The sequence below is a fragment of the Populus alba genome, chromosome 4, assembly GCF_005239225.2.
Source record: "Populus alba chromosome 4, ASM523922v2, whole genome shotgun sequence".
In the NCBI taxonomy this organism is placed as follows: domain Eukaryota; kingdom Viridiplantae; phylum Streptophyta; class Magnoliopsida; order Malpighiales; family Salicaceae; genus Populus; species Populus alba.
The window spans coordinates 17,148,120-17,166,616 of record NC_133287.1 but is presented as its reverse complement, the minus strand read 5'-3'; the positions used below and the strand labels follow the sequence as shown (position 1 = coordinate 17,166,616).

The window sequence follows — 18,497 nt, the reverse complement described above, 5'->3', positions numbered from 1 at the left end:
AGTCACCCTCACTTAAACTTGGGTCATGCAAGTTTAATATTATTATTAATATTATAAATATTATTTTTTAGGTCAGGCGTTGCAGAGTAATATTTATAATATTAATAATAAAATTAAACTTGCATGACCCAAGTTTAAGTGAGCCTCACTGTAACACCGGACCCAAGAATATTGGATGTGGGTCTGGCTATAAGGTCGTGTCATAAAAGTTTGATAATTAAATAGATTAATTAAAATAAAATTAAAGAGAAAAACTAATGAAGAAAAAGAAAAAGAAATTAAATTAATTGGGTTAACCCTTTAAACCAAGTTATCCAGTAAAACTTGGGATTTGCGTCATGAAAGTTTGATAACTAAATAGAATTTAATTTTTTTTAAATGAATTTTTTTGTTTGATTTAGTTTGTTAATGTTAAATTTTTTTATTTTGTTATCAGATTTTTCATGATACGGATCTCGAGTTTGATAAGTTGACCTGATTTTACGAGTTATTTTTTTTATTTAGTTTAGTTTGTTAAAGTTAATTTTCTTTCTATTTAGTTATCAAACTTCCATACTTTCATGATACGTATCCTGAGCTTGACAGATTAACTTGGTTTGATGGGTTAACCCAATTAATTCTGGGTAAACCCGTAATTTTTTTTCTATTTAGTTATCAAACTTTCATTACGCAAATCTCAGGTTTTACGGGATAACCTGGTTTAAAGGGTTAACCCAATTAATTTATGTTTTTTTTTTCTTTTTCTTCATTAGTTTTTTCCTTTCTATTGATTTTTTTTCTTTGTTTTTTTTAATTAGTTTATTTAATTATTACATTTTTATAACACGACCTTATAGCCAAACCCACATCCAACATTCTTAAGTCCGGTGTTGCAATTAGGCTCACTTAAACTTTGGTCATGCAAGTTTAATTTTATTATTACGATTATAAATATTACTTTTAGATCAGGCGTTACAGCCAAACTCAAGATTTTTAAATTTTTGTTTTTTTTTAATATTTTTATACAAAAAAAAGACCCGCGGCATAGCGCGGGTACCAAGGCTAGTATATATATATACTGCGTAAAATAAAACATACTGTACTGGATGCTTTTGTACATAGGCTGACTATATGTCATTGGTGAGAGGACATGAGCCTGAAATCAGCAAACCAAAAAATAGAGAGAGCAAATGCCAAGGCAAATCAGCAAAGGATCAAAGACCTTGGCCATTCCTCTTGTCAAGTTTTGACGATTTTCTAATGATGTTCAAGCTTAAATATGGTAGGTAATGATTGAGCTGAAGTTAATCAAGTTCATAATTTAGTAGGGTTTAGTATATAAGTTCGCATATGATGTTTTGTTTTATTTTGGTAACGCTCACTTGCACGGTTGCCTCTAGGCTAGGTGAACAAGAGAACCATGTTTCTGCTAAATGAATTCAGGGAACATAAATCCACTAGAAGGGGGGAATAAAAAGGAGGAACTCCATGAAATTTCTGTTGGCAGCTCAAGAAAGGCTTAACCATATCGATTCCTTTGATCATTTAGTGGATGAACACATTGCTAAACCAGAATAATTAAAGACTAGGAAATTCGTATTTGTCATCCTGTCATGGTTCCCTGTACAGTCATCAGTCACAAAGCTGATTAAGAGCGCAAAACCTTTGAATGCTACAAGCACAAAGACATGCATCCTATACTTCAGCTGCTTGCAATCACTTAACAGAAAAACTATGAAAAAACACTGATGAATATTTACGAAGGCTAAAATTCTGGAGGTGCGCAGTAAGTTCTTCCCCACCTAAATACAAGTAAAACAAGTTGGGAATAAACAGCCCAGAAATGATAACTTTGCATCTATTTTTCAATCTTGCTTTCAACTTCTAAGATATCTGTCTGCATTGCTTTAAGACCATGGACCAAGAAAGTATGTACAGTTTCTGAGTCAGAAGTAATAATTTATCTCCACCAACTCCAGTGCTTCAACCCTATCATCGCCAGGTCCTACCTGGAACATATATAGGAAAAATCTGAGGAGAAATAATGGAGATTTGCTTATGGAAAATTTACAGAGGTACCAATGTGCACTGACCTTTTATACAAAACCTTTACATCTTCCCTCACCAGCGGACTTTCCAAGAAGCAATCTCCACTGTCATCCAACTCAACAGTCCCCACCTCAAAATCCTGGTAACCACAGTATTCATTCCACTCAAACCACATTTTTGCAATTGCTTCCTTCCTGAAGCAAGTGGTATGATCTTCCTCTTCAGGTGAATCAGCAGCGACCAACCTGTATGCATACACTTTCTTTGTTTGCCCAGGTCGGAATGCACGTCCTATCGCCTGGCGAGTTACTGAAGGATTAAGGTGAACATCTAAGATAATTATCCGAGATGCTCCCACCAGTGATATCCCTTCTCCACATGCCTTGATGGACCCAAAGAATACTTTAGCATCGGTGGAGTTGTTGAAACGCTCCATGGACCACTCCCGATGATCAGAACTTGACTCGCCAGAGATCACAAAGATTTCTTTTCCTAAAATCCAGCCCTTTTCTTTCATCACAAGTTTTTCTAAAAATTTCAACGGTGTGAGGTACTGGCTGAAAACCAGGAGCTTCTCCCCAGCCGACTCGCATAAGCTTAATATATTGAGAAAGAATTTTGCCTTGACTCCATCTCTCACATCTACTGTCTCTAGCAAGTTATCCATCATATCATCAGTTATGGCAGAGTTCTCGGAGGAGTTCAACTTTGGGTGTAGATAAACAGCACTCCCAACAGAACTTCTCTTGAACTTCATTGCCAACTTCTTCAACTTTTTCACCTCGTGCTTCTGTCTGGAACTGAGGTTCAGCACCAAAGTGAAATCAACCAGCCCTGGAAGCTCATCCAAGAAATCTCCTTTATAATAATGAAGAACCTTGCTAGTCATCTCACGCAGATCTCGTATAACAGTCACCTTCCTTTTGAAATCTTGGTCTTTCTGTATGGTTTGCTCTACCAAGTCATAGAAAGCTGCATCTGCACCTGCTTTGAATTGCTTCCTTGCACCTGGAATATTTACTTTACTCAAGATGCGCTTGACAATAGCTCGGGAGGTATCCATCCTCAGGAACTTCGGACGAACTAGATTCAATACATTGAACACCTCCTTGACATGATTTTGGTAGAGGGTTCCAGACAGCACAACTTTACGAGGCGTCTGCACTTTGGCTAGAGATTGTAACACGTCCGTATTCTCATTCCTCGGAGTATGGCCTTCATCTAAAATTAGAATTGAAGGTCTTCTTAGCAATATCTCCTGGCAAGTAACTGACACTTGGTTCTTCCCATCATCACATACAATAGAGGAGAACTGTTTGTACCCTAAGAAAAGGATACTCTTCTGCTCCACCCACTGTTTCAAGACCTCCAATTGTTGTTGCCTACTATCTGCTTTAACAGAGTAGAAATCATACAGCGGAAAATCCTCAATTTGCCATATTTGAAACTCCCTTTTCCATGTAGGCAATATTCCTTTTGGAAGCACCACTAGCGGTTTTGCATGTGGATATTTGGCTAGAAAACTTTGCATAAAACTGATTATCATAAATGTCTTACCGGATCCAGGAGCATGAGCCAGGATGCACCCCCCTGGATTATCTGCCACCAAATTATTGCGAAGAAAATTGAAACCCTCCACTTGATGAGGTTTCATTTGCTTCATGTGCCTTGGATGAGCAGGGATGTCAGTTACCATCAAATCTTCTTCAAACAAGTCAGCTCCAACTGTCCCGTTTGAATATCTGTCCTTGGCATTCTGGGAATCAGAGATGTAAGTCCTTGTATTCCTTTTGACCTAGATTCAAGGAAATATATATTAATTAAATTGAAAACAATTCCATACAAGGACAGTTAGCTAGAAAACAAAAGGCCAAAGCAGCAGAAACTGCAGTAAATAGAGTTCGGATTACGCTGTACCATGTAACATAATATCAATAAGCATGACTAGGAAAGAAACGAGAGACCAGCATGTACAAAAGTTCTGCAGAAATGTGCATGCCAAATTCCGATTCTTGATAAATTCTTCTCCATGCCAAAAAAAATTATCAAGAAATTTATAGCAGCAGGAACAGCTAACAGCATCATTTATTTTCATGTATTTATCTACATGTTATCTGTTGTTATGTATATTACTGCAACAGAAAAATGCAAAAACAATTTGACAACTTTACCTTATTAAACTGGATTTCAATTATAGTATCAATTGCTCTCTCAATAACCCCACATATGCGACAAACATAACCAATATCATCCTTCAAGACAAAAGAGTGATCACAATAATCTTCATCTTCTCCCATGTTTTCATCAGATAGAGAATTTTCAACAACATCCTGCCAGAATCACCGGAGATTCATAATGAAATACAAAAGGAATGACTTTAAACCAACTATAAATAGGGTTTTTCTCATTCTCTCAGAATGCTAGACTCAAATGCTGGAACTTAAACAAGCAGTCTAAGCAATAATATCAAAAGTCATTTATGATCCCTCAGCTAATGGTGCATACAACTAAACTAAGCTCAAAAAGCATGTGCTGAAATAATAAAACACAGCTTCCTAAAATATAATTAATTTCATTTCACCACTGGATGTCAAGTAATGATAGTCTCTAGTAGCATAATCAACTAGCCATTGATATTTTTATTTCTTTTCATGACTAATTATTCTACTTTCTTTCTTAGGACAAACCATCTCCTTCTTCTATCAGTAAATAATGAATTCAGAGGACTCCAAAAAAATGAAAGAAAGAAAGACATAAAGAAAAAGGGGTGGAAACCTGGTTACAAGTTAGGCATAAAGAAGCATGCCAAGATATTAAAATTCAAAATAAGACAGAGGTCTGGGAAATCAAAGCCTTAAAATCAATCACCAAATAATGAATCCGCAAAACCTGCCTTAATGAATAAAAATAATAACTATTCAACTGGAAAATTTAACCAGCACTTGTTGTATCCACCACTGCTAGAGCCACATTTAGACCATGATGGACATTAAGGTAGTTCTTATCAACTATGCTTCTTTAAATTTTTTCAATCCCATGTATACCTTGGAACATTCCAATGCAAATGACATTTCTTTCCAGATATCTCCTAGACCATCATCTTTGATCTCCGTGTCAACTTCACCGTCCTCTACACCAACATAAACACCTTTATCTTTCTTGGAGTCAGGTTCACCAGTTAGGCTCGCTACTTCTCCTTGAATTCTTCTACCAACATTGTCACTAACCTGAAGAAATAACAATTAACATATGACATAAGACAGAATTGGCATTGGAGCAAGCAATTGTACTTGTACGAGATTCTGAAAATGAAAATAAAGGCGCTGCTCATGATACACAATTTTGAATTTAGAATCACCATTCCAGGGCCTATACTGATAACTGTGTAAGAAATCAATGCAGGTTTAAACTGTGTCGATGATTGAATGAATCCTCTGTGATAAGCTAAGTATTTGATTTTCAACCCGCTCCCTGTCCTGAGCCCTTTCACTTGAAAAGGAAAAGGTTACTATATGCATAAATATGTTTGCATGTTAGGCTGTTGTATACAAAATTACAAATGTTTGGATATAACTTTACCTAGCAACTAGTACTCATTTGAAAACTAGGTCCTATTTAATAACAATGCATTCAACAAAGCACCCACATTCATATTAAAGAGGACAGTTACCTCCCCACATTGACAGAACATATACAATAAGATAAATGTTGGATCATGCTCATGAAAATCCAGAGTTTAACGCCGCAGGGGCGCAGCACGTCAGCATGCATGTCCCACGCGCATGAAGAACACCAGCAGCTACGATTTGACACCCGTGTAAATAGAGACATATCAAATTATCACATGTGATACTTTAAACCACATTTTACAATTAATTGCACTTCAAAACACGCACAACCCCAGAACCACAAAAGCTGTTGAAACTTACCATAACGTCAGTGGAAAATTGCCTCTCGGGCTTAGGCAAAACAATCACCTGAAAATGCCCAACCATCCTATTCTCATTACTCTCATCATCGTCCGAGTCAATAACCACAACCGGCGTTCTCCCCACAGCGACATTTCCAACAGAATCACCACCACCCTCTATCTCATCATCATCCAAATCAATCACATTACACTTTTCCTCACCGAAAATCATCCCTCGACCACGTGGCTCATTCGACTGCGTAGGATGCATGGCCAAAAACGGAGGTATCAATTGAGCTCTCCGGTTAAAAAGTGATCGGATATCGTCCGTAACACTTCCATATCTCCCACTATCTAACCGCTCCAGTAAACCACGAATTGCAAATGGCTTGGCGTAGTCAGTTACTTTTTCTTTCGTCTCTTTCATCCTTTTATTTCCCTTAACATGCGACTCTGTTAACCAAAAATAATTATTTAAAGATTGGAAAAATAAATAAATAAATAAGAGGAGGGATGGAGAGGGAGAGGGAGAGGGAGAGGGAAAAGTACCATTTGAACCTGCGCGTTTTAGAGGCAAAATGTTCGGTGTACCTTCCATTAGAGAGCTGAGAATGAGAAGAAAGCATAAACGACATAAATTAATTCATGAAACGACGGGGGTTTAAACCATGCAGAGAACTAACAGAGTGCAAAGAATGAAAGAAACCCTAAAGAGAGATTAAGAGACTAACCACTGCGTTTTGGCTTGATTAATAAAGAGATTACATGGAAACTAAAGATATTTCACCAAGTTAATCAACTCTGTTTTCTCTCTATGAACGTGCAAGAAGAAAGACGGGAAGGGAGGACTGAGGAGTTTTTTTTATTATTATTCTTGGGTTGCTTAATATTGTCTGTGGAGGGAATTACTTCTGTGTAGTCTGCTTGTACTGGAATTTAAAAGTTTCCGTGATGCTGACCAATGTGAGGTTTAAAAGCGGTGGATTTGGGTCTGGTGGGAACAGATTAGTAAGGAGTTCAGGACAATAGGGGCAAAGTATAGAGTGGGGCGTGGGAATCTAATACGGGAATTCTATTGTTTGGGTGTTAGTGTCGGGAAATGGGTGATCGAATTCAGTATTGGGCTACCGCTGCTCCATTTCGAGATATCTTATTTCTGGGATTGGATAGTACGTATTGGATCTCTTGTGTGAGTATATAAATGGGCTCAGTTGGGTCGGTTAGTTTTGAAAGTGGGTCCACTTGTTTTGAGGGGTCTCTTCGTTTTCCTCCCTTCATCTCGACTACAAAGTCAGTGAAAGCCCGGGCGGAACGGGGGTCGTGTTGGATGCCGTACGGATTGGTGAAATAATATCATCCATTTCCGAGCTATTACTCTTTTCTTACATGAAAGTGAAATCGTAATATTAATATTATTTTAATTGTCTACGAGTTCGAATATTTATGTCAGTGATGATAAGCAATTTGTTTTAGAGATTTCCTTTATTGTCAAGAAAAAACAAAATAAAATTGTGAATATATATATATATATTATAGCATACGCGCGGGAGCGCGAGTGTTAAGGTTCAAATGAATTCCAATGGGCTTAAGGGGCCAAGCTCCTCGTAATAATAGATTAATTTTCTAATTCTGATGATTTAAAGTGTTCTTCTTGATTAAGTTGACAGATGAATAATACTCAATACCTATAAAAGATCCCTTCTTGTGAATTTAGGGAACTCTTTTATACTTTAATAAGTATCATTTCATAGAAAATGTAATTATCTTTTAGAGAAAAAAATCTAAAAATAAATATGTAATAAGGAGTGGAGAAAAAGTAGAACCTCCTTTTGAGAGATGTCTTGGTCCCTTTTATAGTCCACGAGGCTTATCTTTTTTCTAAGATAAAGGGTTAAAGTGTAAGAAAAATTATCTGACTTATCAGAATAAAATATATTTGACTTGTCAATGAGTAAAATATCTTTAAATCATGATTTAATTATGGAGCCTAATATTTTTCATAGTTAAAAGGAGCATAGGTCTGAAGATAGTGGGTCTGACAACTCGTCAAACTTATATATTCCTAAACTCAACGATTGGCTGAACTCAGAGACAGTGGATCTAGCAACTCATCATACCCATATATGTCTGGGCTTAATGCTCAACTGAGCCTAGAGATGGTGGGTCTGACAACTCACGAGACCCTTATATACATAGGCTTAGCGCTCAGCTGAGCTTGAAGATGGTGGGTGGAGCAGCTCACCATACCTATATATGCATAGGTTCAATGTTAGGCTAAGCCTAGAGATGGTAGGTCGGGCAGCTCACTAAACCCATATATATCCTGGTTCAGTGCTTGGTTGAACCTAAGGGTTCTAAGTTATTGGTTACTTTTTTGAAAGAAATGATCCAAAGTAAAAAAGAAAAAAAATGTTGATCCATCACTAAGGGTCGTTGTTGCCCAACATGGAGAGTATCTAGCTGAAAAGCTTGAGCTAGATTATTAAACTTCTTTTTTGTGTATATGTGTACACACACACACACACGCACACATTTATTATTATTATTTATTTATTTTTATGCCTTGGTGTTATAAGGTTGATTGTTGTAATATACTTTATTTAATAAAAATTCTTTTTCATAGAAGTCACTTATCTAAATGTTAATTTGTATGGATATAAAGTCTTTGTGTAGAGATTTTATCTAGGTCCAACACCCATACCTAGTTAAACATTTTTTATTTTTTAGCTTTGAATTGAATTGTCTATTATCTCATCCTTGGAGAGATGTGCGATTATCTGTATTAAGGAGACCGTGTCAATCTTTTTCAAGGTAAAATATGTTGTAGTGCTAGGGAGACATTAATTTCTTCCAAAGTAAGTGTTTAATCGCAATTGGAAGAAAGAATTTATCTCATCTTTGAAAGGTTGAGGAGCTTGTGCTTTAGGAAGACTGTATCAGTTCTCGTTGCTGAGACAATGTTTATCATATCCTTAGAGAGACGTGTGATTGCACTATGGAGACCATGTCAATCCCTTCAAAGGTAAAATATACCATATCATTAGGGAGATGTTGATTCCTTCTAAAGTAAATGTGCAATCACTTGAAGAGTGAATCTATCCAATCCTTGAAAGGTTAAGGGGCTTATTCCCTAGCAAAAACTTGGAGAATAAAAAGCACTGTTAAATTGAACAATTTAATTCATATATAAGAAACTTATAATTTTAATCATTGACTATAGTACACTTCTATTTCCCCTTGAGTTATGATTAATTTTAATGACATTCCTACTTAGGTCATAGTCTCAATCTTAAGAGGGGAGAGAATAAAGTTTTTTCGATAAATATCTTATAGGCGGTCATTGAATAAACTCTCAAATTGTATGGTTTGAACCAACACTCCACTTATACATATTGAAAGCTTTTTAAAACCTTGAGGCTCTAACCGTGTTTATGGAGTTGACATATGCATAACCCAAGTTTTTTTTTTCACTTTATTAAGCTCATGAGCAAGTAGAAGGAAATCCTTATCTGATTTAGAGCGATAAAATTATTGCATAGACTTTCTTATTTAAAGAAGGATCATTGACGCATTGATGGAGCAAGTGCGTGAATGACCGTAAGAAAGTCTGTGATACCTCTCGTTCCAATAGTTTGTTTATAATTTATCTTTGATGGTGATTAGGGATGTTAATAACCCGACTATTAAAAGAACAAACAATGGTTTTTTTGATTAGTAGACACTATTAAAGTTCGAATGAATCTAATAGGTTTAAGGGTCAAGCTGATATCTTGAATGATGAGTTAATCTCATGGTTTTGGTGATCTGAACCATTTTCTCTAATCAAGGTGGTTCATGAATAATACATGATACATATACAAATTCTCTGTTTTTTTTTTTTTGTTATTTTGGGGACTTTTCTAATATTTTAATAATTATCATTTCAAAGAAAATACAATAATATTTTACAAAAGAATTCTAAAAATAGATATACAATAAGGAGTAAAGAAAAATGAAAACATGCATTTAAGAGATATCCTGGTTTATTTTATAGCTCATAAGGCTTATCTCTTTCCGAGAAGAAGATGTTGAAGTGAAAGCAAAATATCTCTGAATTATGAGGAAAAATATCTTTGATTTGTTAGGAGGTAAAATATCTCTGACTCATGGTCTAATTATGAAGCTTAAGATTTTTCATAGTTAAAAAAACACATGACTATAAAGATGGTGGGTCTGACAGCTCATCAGACCCAAATATATCTAGGCCCATCACTCGGCTAAGCTGAAGATTATGAATCAAGTAACTCGTCATATCTATATATGTTTAGACTTAACGCTATGCTAAACTCAGATATACCGAGTTATCCCCCAGTAAAAATAAAAAATATTAATTCATCACAAACTATGGATGACATAACATCCAACCCGATCGACCAAGTACGAAATCAACAATTAGTTAATTCTCTCCCTGTTTTTTTTTTCTCCCCGTCATACCAATTGCTTTTATTTTTAACTTTGCTTTTGGAAGGTTTAGGTGTTTGAAATAAAGCAAGCACATGAACGACCAAATGAAGCATGGGCTACGTTCGGCTTTAAGTGGCTGTTTGGTAGTGTGGCTGCGAGTGAGGTTCACCCACAGCCACGTATTTTGATGTTTGGTAAACAAAGCAAAAGCAATTTTGCTTGGTAGGGCCCACAGCATTTCTGCTGGCCAGCCGCAAGAATTGAGAAGCAACATTTTGTTGTTTCTCGTGCATATTAACAGTGGAGCCATGCTCCACTGTCACCATGTCTCTCTTTTTTTTTTTTTTTTTTTAAATTAGTAAGAAAAGTTTATTTTTTTTTTTTTGAAAAACCAGTGAGCAAAGTTTATTTCCCCCCCCAAAAAAACCAATGCAATTAATCGTGAATAATTTTTTTTTTTTTAAATTAGTTTAAGGTGAATTAAATTTACTTGTACTGTAATCTCAATTTTATTTATGATAATATTTTATCTAATTTTATTGCACGCTCAAAAAATCATGGAAATTGTAGTTCTTGTCGAATAACTTTTTGTACGTAATGAAATTGTAATTTTTTTTTTTAAAAAAAATTGTGTTTTTAATGTAAAAACTAGTATTTAATATTATTTAATAACACTACATAAATTAGAAAGATATCGCATGATGACATAACATTTATGGAATTTGATCGCAATTCCAATAATAAATATATCACAATTTTATTATTTAATAACACTACATAAATTAAAAAATCAGTTTTTTGTTGTTACGCGCTTAAGAAACCATGAAAAATATAGTCCTTATTTGATAGATTTCGTATGTAATGACATTACATATAGTTTAATGAAAATAATAAAAAATTTTGATATTAATATTATTTATTTCATGATGTAATAACAATAGTTAAATCTACAATATTTAAATTAAAAAATCATTAATATATATATATATATATAATTATTTTATAACCTCAATTTGAAAATCATTTTTTTAAACCAAACACATTAAACTACTTTTTTGTTCAACCTTAATTTCAACCACAGTTTTAACCAAACATATATTTTTTCAAACCAACCTCAACTAAAAGTACTTTTTATAAAACAATTTTTTTAAAACCACAACCACAATACCAAACACACCTAAAACTATATCTTAAAAGCAAAAGCAAATCATTCTCTTTTGCCACCATTCTTCCCCGCACCCTCCACTCCTCTTTTTTTTTCTTTTTTTCTTTTTTCTCATAAGAAGATTTCCCGCACTTTCACCAATCGAATTACCCATGTAAAGTCATCACGGGGAAAAGTTTTTTTTAAAATAAAATATGTTCCATTCAACTACCTGCACTCCGATCCGAACTTACAAGGGACGGTGAATCGATGTGCTAGTTAACTTATAAATAATCCACCGTGTTGTCGACGCACTTTCCGAGGAAAGGAACCGGTTGAATAGACACGTGTATGCTTGTCTTTGGTCGAATCAAATTGTAATAATACATTTAGTTCGAAGAGATAAAAAAACTAGAAAATAAAAAACCATATAGCGAAAAATGTAGAAAAATCAATCAAAGCCATACTATAAGCTTTATAGCATAACGCTCCCCCTGTCCTTGAATTAGTTGTTTTTAAGTTGGATCTACTGTTGTATTTCAGCATAGGTCGTATTTTTGTTATTTTTCATCTATTGGTATATGATAAAGAAAATGCCATCTTTAATTATAAATTGAAATAAAAAATTGTTAAAAAATACTTACTTAAAGTGGGTTCATAACATGCTTTTAAATTAATACAATGTATGATTATATATTTTATTCTATATAAAATTTATAAGTGAAAAATTAAAGACTTAGAGTCCATTAATGAGTTGACACATTTAACGGGGTGAAAATTATGTTAAAAATGATCTATAATCCAGTCATATAAATACTATAAAAGACAAGTGTCTTCTTCCATCAATAAAAATAAATAAATAAATAAATGAAGTTTTAAATTATTGATGAATAATTGTATGAGAACTAAAGATATATGTATTATGTTAATTGTTCTCACAATCATGTAATTAAAAATAATTAAATAGTCATTAAAGACTTACATGATTGTTAATTTCAGGGTCTATCGAGATACGTATAAATTGACCGAACATCCACATTATTAATAATAATAATAATAAATAATTATATCAAAATACATGACCCAAATCATGTAGATCATATATCCTCATGTCTTTTTAGCTATTGGTGAATTTTTAATCTAAGAGAAACTAAAGTCTTACTATCTAACGTTAATTTTTTTTTATATAATAAACACTTCAAAAATCATCCAAACACCAATACAAATAATAACTAAATCATATAACATGGAAGCTTGAATGGATAAAAGCTCTGTTTTGCACTACAATCCAATTATATTTTTTGAATTTTTTTAACTTTAAATTATTATTTTTTTATATTTTTAAATTATTTTAATATAATAATATTAAAAATAAATTTTAAAAATAAAAAAATATTATTTTATTATATTTACAAACAGAAATATAATTTTAAAATCGTAGCACGGTAAGGTAATAATGGCAACTACATCACTAGTCAATGAGTGCCTTTTGGTCAATTAATAGTCTCGTCATCTTGGCGCTCGTCTAAAGCCGCCTTTTACTCGCACACTAGTCACTCGCCCATTTAGCAATCCAAGATTGAAGATTCCCTCCACTTTCCTTCACGTCCTGTGTTCGATTCCCCACAAGCCCCTTCTCTTCTCTCCCTACTCATCACTTTCCCCTATACTACAGTGTTCCTTGACGTAACAAATCCATAAATACTATTTAACACTCACAAAAACTTTTCAACTTCTCTAATACTCTTTCTTTGTCTCTTCCTTCTTCTTCAAAAACCAAAATAATGGCGTCTCTTCAACACTCTCAAGCAATAAAGGTACTTAAAACTGTCTATTCTTTCAAACCCACTTTTTATCTTTGCTTACGTTAATGGGTTCTCTTTGTTTTAGTGAATTGAAGTGTAGTTTATTAAGGGTTTTGTGTTTTTTACTTTTTAGGGTGCGAAAGTGCTTATGGTTGGAGCAGGTGGGATTGGTTGTGAGTTACTTAAGACTCTTGCTCTTTCCGACTTCCAAGATATTCATATAGTGAGTGTATATTTGTTTCTTTCATTTTTGTTTTTTAATTTTGTGGGTTTTTTAGACATGGGATTCTGTTTTTGTTTTTTAGCCAGTTTGTATTTTTTTGGGGGTTTTGAATTGATTAATTATGTGTTATTAACCTTCATTTTTGTATTCTAGGGTTATGATATGATGTTATTTTTTTTGTTTATTGGAGTTTTTTATTTTTTTGAAGAGCGCAGTTAGGGTTTGACACTACTTGAACTTGTATTAATTTAAAAACTAGTAAGGAAACAACTTGTGGAATTTCTTACTGTTTCAAAACTTTTGAAATTACACATGCGTGAAATTGAATCATTATTGTTCAAGGAAGTAGTGGTTTTGATGTCATGAGTGCGAGGATGTTATTGACTGGGTTACTTATAAGGTTGCGAATGTTTTCCCGGTAACGGTTGGGTGGTGGTAATAAAATGCGGCATTTGTGATAGGAGTGAACACAGTATTGATGGGTATATATGAAGTGGTGATTGCAGTGGTTGTCTGGGGCTTTGGAAGTGAAGGGTTTTGCTCAATTGAATGCAGGGTGTTTCTTAACATGCGAGATGGTGGGGATGATAGGGATGATAGGGAATGTAGTTATGAGGTGCTGGGATTGTTTTTATATCTGGTTATCTTTGTTGTTCGGAGTGACAATTGTTGCATGGTGGTGGCCGGTTGCATATGATGAAAGGTTGCCCAAGAAGGTGGTGATGGTATGAACCAAAGTGGGTCCCATGAAGATATGTTGCACATATTTGTTAGGGTATGTTATGATCATCAGCAAGCTAATCTTTGTAATGGGAAACTACTGAAAAGCAAGAGGAGGGGTTTCCCACCAGGAAGTTTTCACTTTAGCTGAAACTTACATATTGAGTTTGCATTCATTGTTTCACAAAAGGTTAAAAAACCTTTATTGAATTACTGGCGTACCAAATTAAGGAGACAGTGTAGTTTGAGGAAAGGACATGGTTGTGCAAGAACTTTGATTCTGGTTGGGCATTTGCATGGAGAGTTCATGTTGTGGCCCACATAGTATTCAGCACTGATGCATTCATTTGCTTGCATTTGTCTGCAGATTGACATGGACACTATTGAAGTCAGCAACCTCAATAGGCAATTTTTGTTCCGTCAATCACATGTTGGACAGTCTAAAGCAAAGGTTAGTGTTTTTATGAACAGTTTTTCATTGTTTGATTCATCAGCAATGATCAATTTCATTTCTTATCTTATTTCACATTTATGTTTTGACCAGGTTGCTCGTGATGCTGTGTTAAGATTTAGGCCTCACATAAGCATTACCCCTTACCATGCAAATGCGAAGGATTCTAACTTCAATGTTGACTTCTTCAAGCAATTTAATGTCGTTCTGAATGGACTAGATAACTTAGATGCAAGGCGACATGTGAACCGCCTTTGCTTGGCTGCTGAAGTTCCTCTGGTTGAAAGTGGAACTACTGGGTTCCTAGGACAGGTGATCCTTTGTTGTGTATAAAAACGAATGATGATCATAATTTGAATTTTCCAAAATAAAAACGAATAGAAAAGACTGTTTTGTCAATAGCTTGTGTTCATTCATTACCGAGTCTAATATGAATAACGCCTGATGATTAATAATTTGAATTTTCCAGCAGTTTTTTTTGCATCATTTGCCGCTCTTTTTTTTTTTTCGTAGAATGAATGAACAGTTATTTTGGCAGCTGAAAATTTGATATACTTGTGTTGATTTATTTCATGTTTTTAAATTGCATCTTTTCTTTTCTTTTTTGTTTTGATCTCTTCATCTCCCTTCTTTCCTTCTCCCTGCTAGCTGTCTATGTCTGGAAGGTGATGTTCCTATACTGTTTGTTTAAATGTTTTTGTGAACCATGATGATCTATGTTCTTTTTTTTGTCATTGTAATTTCTCGGTGGCAGGTTACAGTGCATGTGAAGGGAAAAACAGAGTGCTATGAGTGTCAACCTAAACCTGCCCCAAAGACTTATCCTGTCTGCACAATTACTAGTACTCCATCAAAGGTAAACGATGAACTGTTAATGTTTCTTCTGGTTGTTATTATCTTTCTTGATTTTGCTTCTTCTTGGGGATGAGGTGCTCTTTCTTATTTATGAAGATCAGTGTTTTTGTTAACAGATGGGATTTCTTGGCAATATTTTATTTGAATTAAAACTTTACTCTGCCATGAATTAGGTTGTTTCTTGTTCAGAAAATCATTGATAATGGTTATCATGATGGCTCTTAATGTAATTAGCAAGATGGAATTTCTATGTTTTTAATTTTCAATGTAATTTCTTGCAGTTTGTTCACTGTGTTGTTTGGGCGAAGGACCTGCTTTTTGCAAAATTATTTGGAGACAAGAATCAGGATAATGATTTAAATGTGCGTTCTAATGATGCTGCTAGGTCATCTGAACACGCAGGTGATGCATTTGAATGGAGTGGAAATGAAGACCTAGAGCAATATGGAAGAGGAGTATATGATCATGTTTTTGGCTATAACATTGAACTAGCTTTGTCTAATGAAGAGACATGGAAAAATCGTAATAAGCCAAGGCCCATCTATTGTAGGGATGTCCTGCCTGACAGAATGACCCAACAGAATGGAAATGTTGATAAAACTGATGATCTTTCATCGGCATCAGCCATGGCATCTTTGGGCCTCAAGAATCCACAGGACATATGGTGCCTAATGGAAAATACAAAAGTTTTTATTGAGGCGTTGAAGCTATTTTTTACTAAAAGAAGAAAGGTTTGTTGTTCTCTTGTTTTTAAAGAAGTGACTGATGAAATCCTTAGACTTTTGTATGATCTTCCTTTTGTTTTCTTTTCACTGGCAGGAGATTGGGAACCTGAGTTTTGACAAAGATGATCAGCTAGCAGTGGAATTTGTAACAGCTGCTGCAAATATTCGGGCTGCTTCATTTAACATTCCTTTGCACAGCCTTTTTGAAGCTAAAGGTATCGCTGGCAATATTGTACATGCTGTTGCCACAACAAATGCTATTGTAGCTGGTTTAATTGTCATTGAAGCAATCAAGGTGTTGAAAAAGGATACTGAAAGTTACAGGTGTGGCTCAATTTTCTCGAAGTTTTTTCTGGGATCTGAATGTATATCTTTAAAGTTTTTCTATTTAAATGGCTGAAAGATAAGTTTGAGGTTGATCCCTTGCTGGTTTCCAGATTAATAAGGTTAAAACAAGTCCTTTGACTGATCATTGAATGCTTCTTTGTCTTGAATGGATAAGTTGTTTACTATAGGTTCCTTGTTTTAAAGAGCAAAGCAAAAAAGGTATTATTGCTAGAAATAAGGACATGATTCTGAACGTTAACTGTTAGTGTGTCGGAGCTGGTTTGTTCTAATCACATGAAACACCTTTTCAGGATGACATATTGTCTAGAACATCCATCTAAAAAGATGCTTCTTATGCCAGTGGAACCTTTTGAACCGAACAAGTCCTGCTGTGTTTGTTCTAAGGTACATCCAATTCTCTTTTCTTATTTCATGGATTTCCCTTGCATGTTTTTCAAGCCAGGAATGCATTCTGCTCACATTTGATATGGTGGGGAACAGACACCACTGTCACTAGAGATCAATACTCATCGCTCAAAGCTGCGGGATTTTGTTGAGAAGATAGTTAAAGCCAAGCTTGGTATGAACTCCCCACTGATTATGCATGCCACAGCCCTTCTTTATGAAGTCGGCGATGATCTTGAAGAAAACGAGATAGCAAATTATACGGCAAACCTTGAAAAGGTATTTTCTTGCGCTTTTTCCAGAACTGTTACTTACTTAAATTCAAATTAATATGGTTTTCTATATCATTTTCTTTTCCTCCCTCTTACATTAGGTACTATCTGAGCTTCCTCCTCCAGTCACTGATGGAACGGTGCTCACAGTAGAGGATCTTCAACAGGAGTTCACATGCAATATCCATATCAAGCACAGGTTTGTCTTTACTTCAATGATGCTGTTCTTCAAAGCTTTTTGAGTTCTGATCAGGAAAAGTTCTTTTTATTCAAAGATATCTTGTTTTTCTTTTCTTTTTGAAGATTAGTGTCCTTCCAGTTCAATGGTAGTAATGCTTCTTGGAATTATTGGTTGTCAATTAGATACTTAATGGATATTTGGTTTTCCTTTTGATATAAGATGCCATGGGATGATTTGATATGATGTGCTCTGATATTGGATGAGCTACTTAACATTTGTCATATACTTCGATCCCACAGAGAAGAATTTGATGAAGAGAAAGAACCTGATGGAATGGTTCTTTCAGGATGGACACAAGCTCCTCCTGAGAAGAAGGATGGCAAAACCTCTATTGGAAATGGTGCAAGTACATCAAAATCATTACCAACAAAACCGGGGATCACCGAGATAGATATTGAGGTCAAAGAAATTTCAGATGTGAGTCCAGGGACGAAGAGAAAACTATCAGAGTTTTCTGATGGCAGCACTTTGGATCAGTCAAGTGATGTTGATGTAACTAGGAACAACAAGAAAACCCAAAAGCATGATGAGGACGATGACCTTGTTATGCTTGATCACTGGGATAGCAACATGAGGAAGAAGCACTGATCGCCATAGTTCTTAGCTGCTACTCCAACTTGATTGCATAGAGCTTCATACATCCTAATTTTGTACCAGTAGGGAGAAATGGTGATTCTTTTGGTGCGCATATTTGTTATTATTAGGTTGCGATCCATCAGTATTTTGCTCGAGTAGATGATGTATTACTGGTTATTCTCCATTCCCCTTAGTCTGGTTTATGACTGTACCTATAATGTGCGTTTTTCATAGCTAGATTAACAGAGTGGAATTTGTAACAAGCAAGTACCAGAATTTGTTGACAAATGGATTCGTGAAATCTGCTAGATTTTTGCTACTGTATCTTGGGACCAACTTTTAGCAATAGAAGTTTGGGATAGGTTTCTTCAA

General features: G+C 34.8%; 2 protein-coding genes across 3 annotated transcripts in view; one reads left to right on the top strand and one right to left on the bottom strand.

The window, feature by feature from the left end:
* The window catches only part of LOC118039722 (SUMO-activating enzyme subunit 2), a 26,689-nt gene extending 8,192 nt beyond the window's left edge, over positions 1 to 18,497 (top strand). The window contains exons 2-12 of the mRNA XM_035046502.2: positions 13,297 to 13,342; positions 13,464 to 13,553; positions 14,641 to 14,724; positions 14,818 to 15,036; positions 15,479 to 15,580; positions 15,861 to 16,310; positions 16,399 to 16,628; positions 16,943 to 17,036; positions 17,133 to 17,315; positions 17,410 to 17,507; positions 17,789 to 18,497. Coding sequence (XP_034902393.1) covers positions 13,310 to 13,342; positions 13,464 to 13,553; positions 14,641 to 14,724; positions 14,818 to 15,036; positions 15,479 to 15,580; positions 15,861 to 16,310; positions 16,399 to 16,628; positions 16,943 to 17,036; positions 17,133 to 17,315; positions 17,410 to 17,507; positions 17,789 to 18,137 — 1,932 coding nt within the window. The 5' untranslated portion in view covers positions 13,297 to 13,309 and the 3' untranslated portion in view covers positions 18,138 to 18,497. The remainder of the gene's footprint in view (positions 1 to 13,296; positions 13,343 to 13,463; positions 13,554 to 14,640; positions 14,725 to 14,817; positions 15,037 to 15,478; positions 15,581 to 15,860; positions 16,311 to 16,398; positions 16,629 to 16,942; positions 17,037 to 17,132; positions 17,316 to 17,409; positions 17,508 to 17,788) is intronic.
* Positions 1,575 to 6,809, bottom strand: LOC118039719 (protein CHROMATIN REMODELING 35). 2 transcript variants are annotated; one of them, XM_035046498.2, is made up of 7 exons: positions 6,670 to 6,809; positions 6,488 to 6,543; positions 5,958 to 6,391; positions 5,073 to 5,255; positions 4,200 to 4,358; positions 2,073 to 3,823; positions 1,575 to 1,988 (listed from the first exon to the last, which is right to left on the bottom strand). In XM_035046498.2, exons 2-7 carry the CDS (start codon positions 6,534 to 6,536, stop codon positions 1,985 to 1,987), a joined length of 2,580 nt encoding a protein of 859 aa, XP_034902389.1. In that variant the 5' UTR covers positions 6,537 to 6,543; positions 6,670 to 6,809; the 3' UTR covers positions 1,575 to 1,984. The 2 variants fall into 2 exon arrangements, with proteins under 2 accessions (XP_034902389.1, XP_034902390.1); XM_035046499.2 differs by lacking the exons at positions 6,488 to 6,543; positions 6,670 to 6,809 and adding an exon at positions 5,699 to 5,827 and having other exon boundaries at positions 5,958 to 6,096.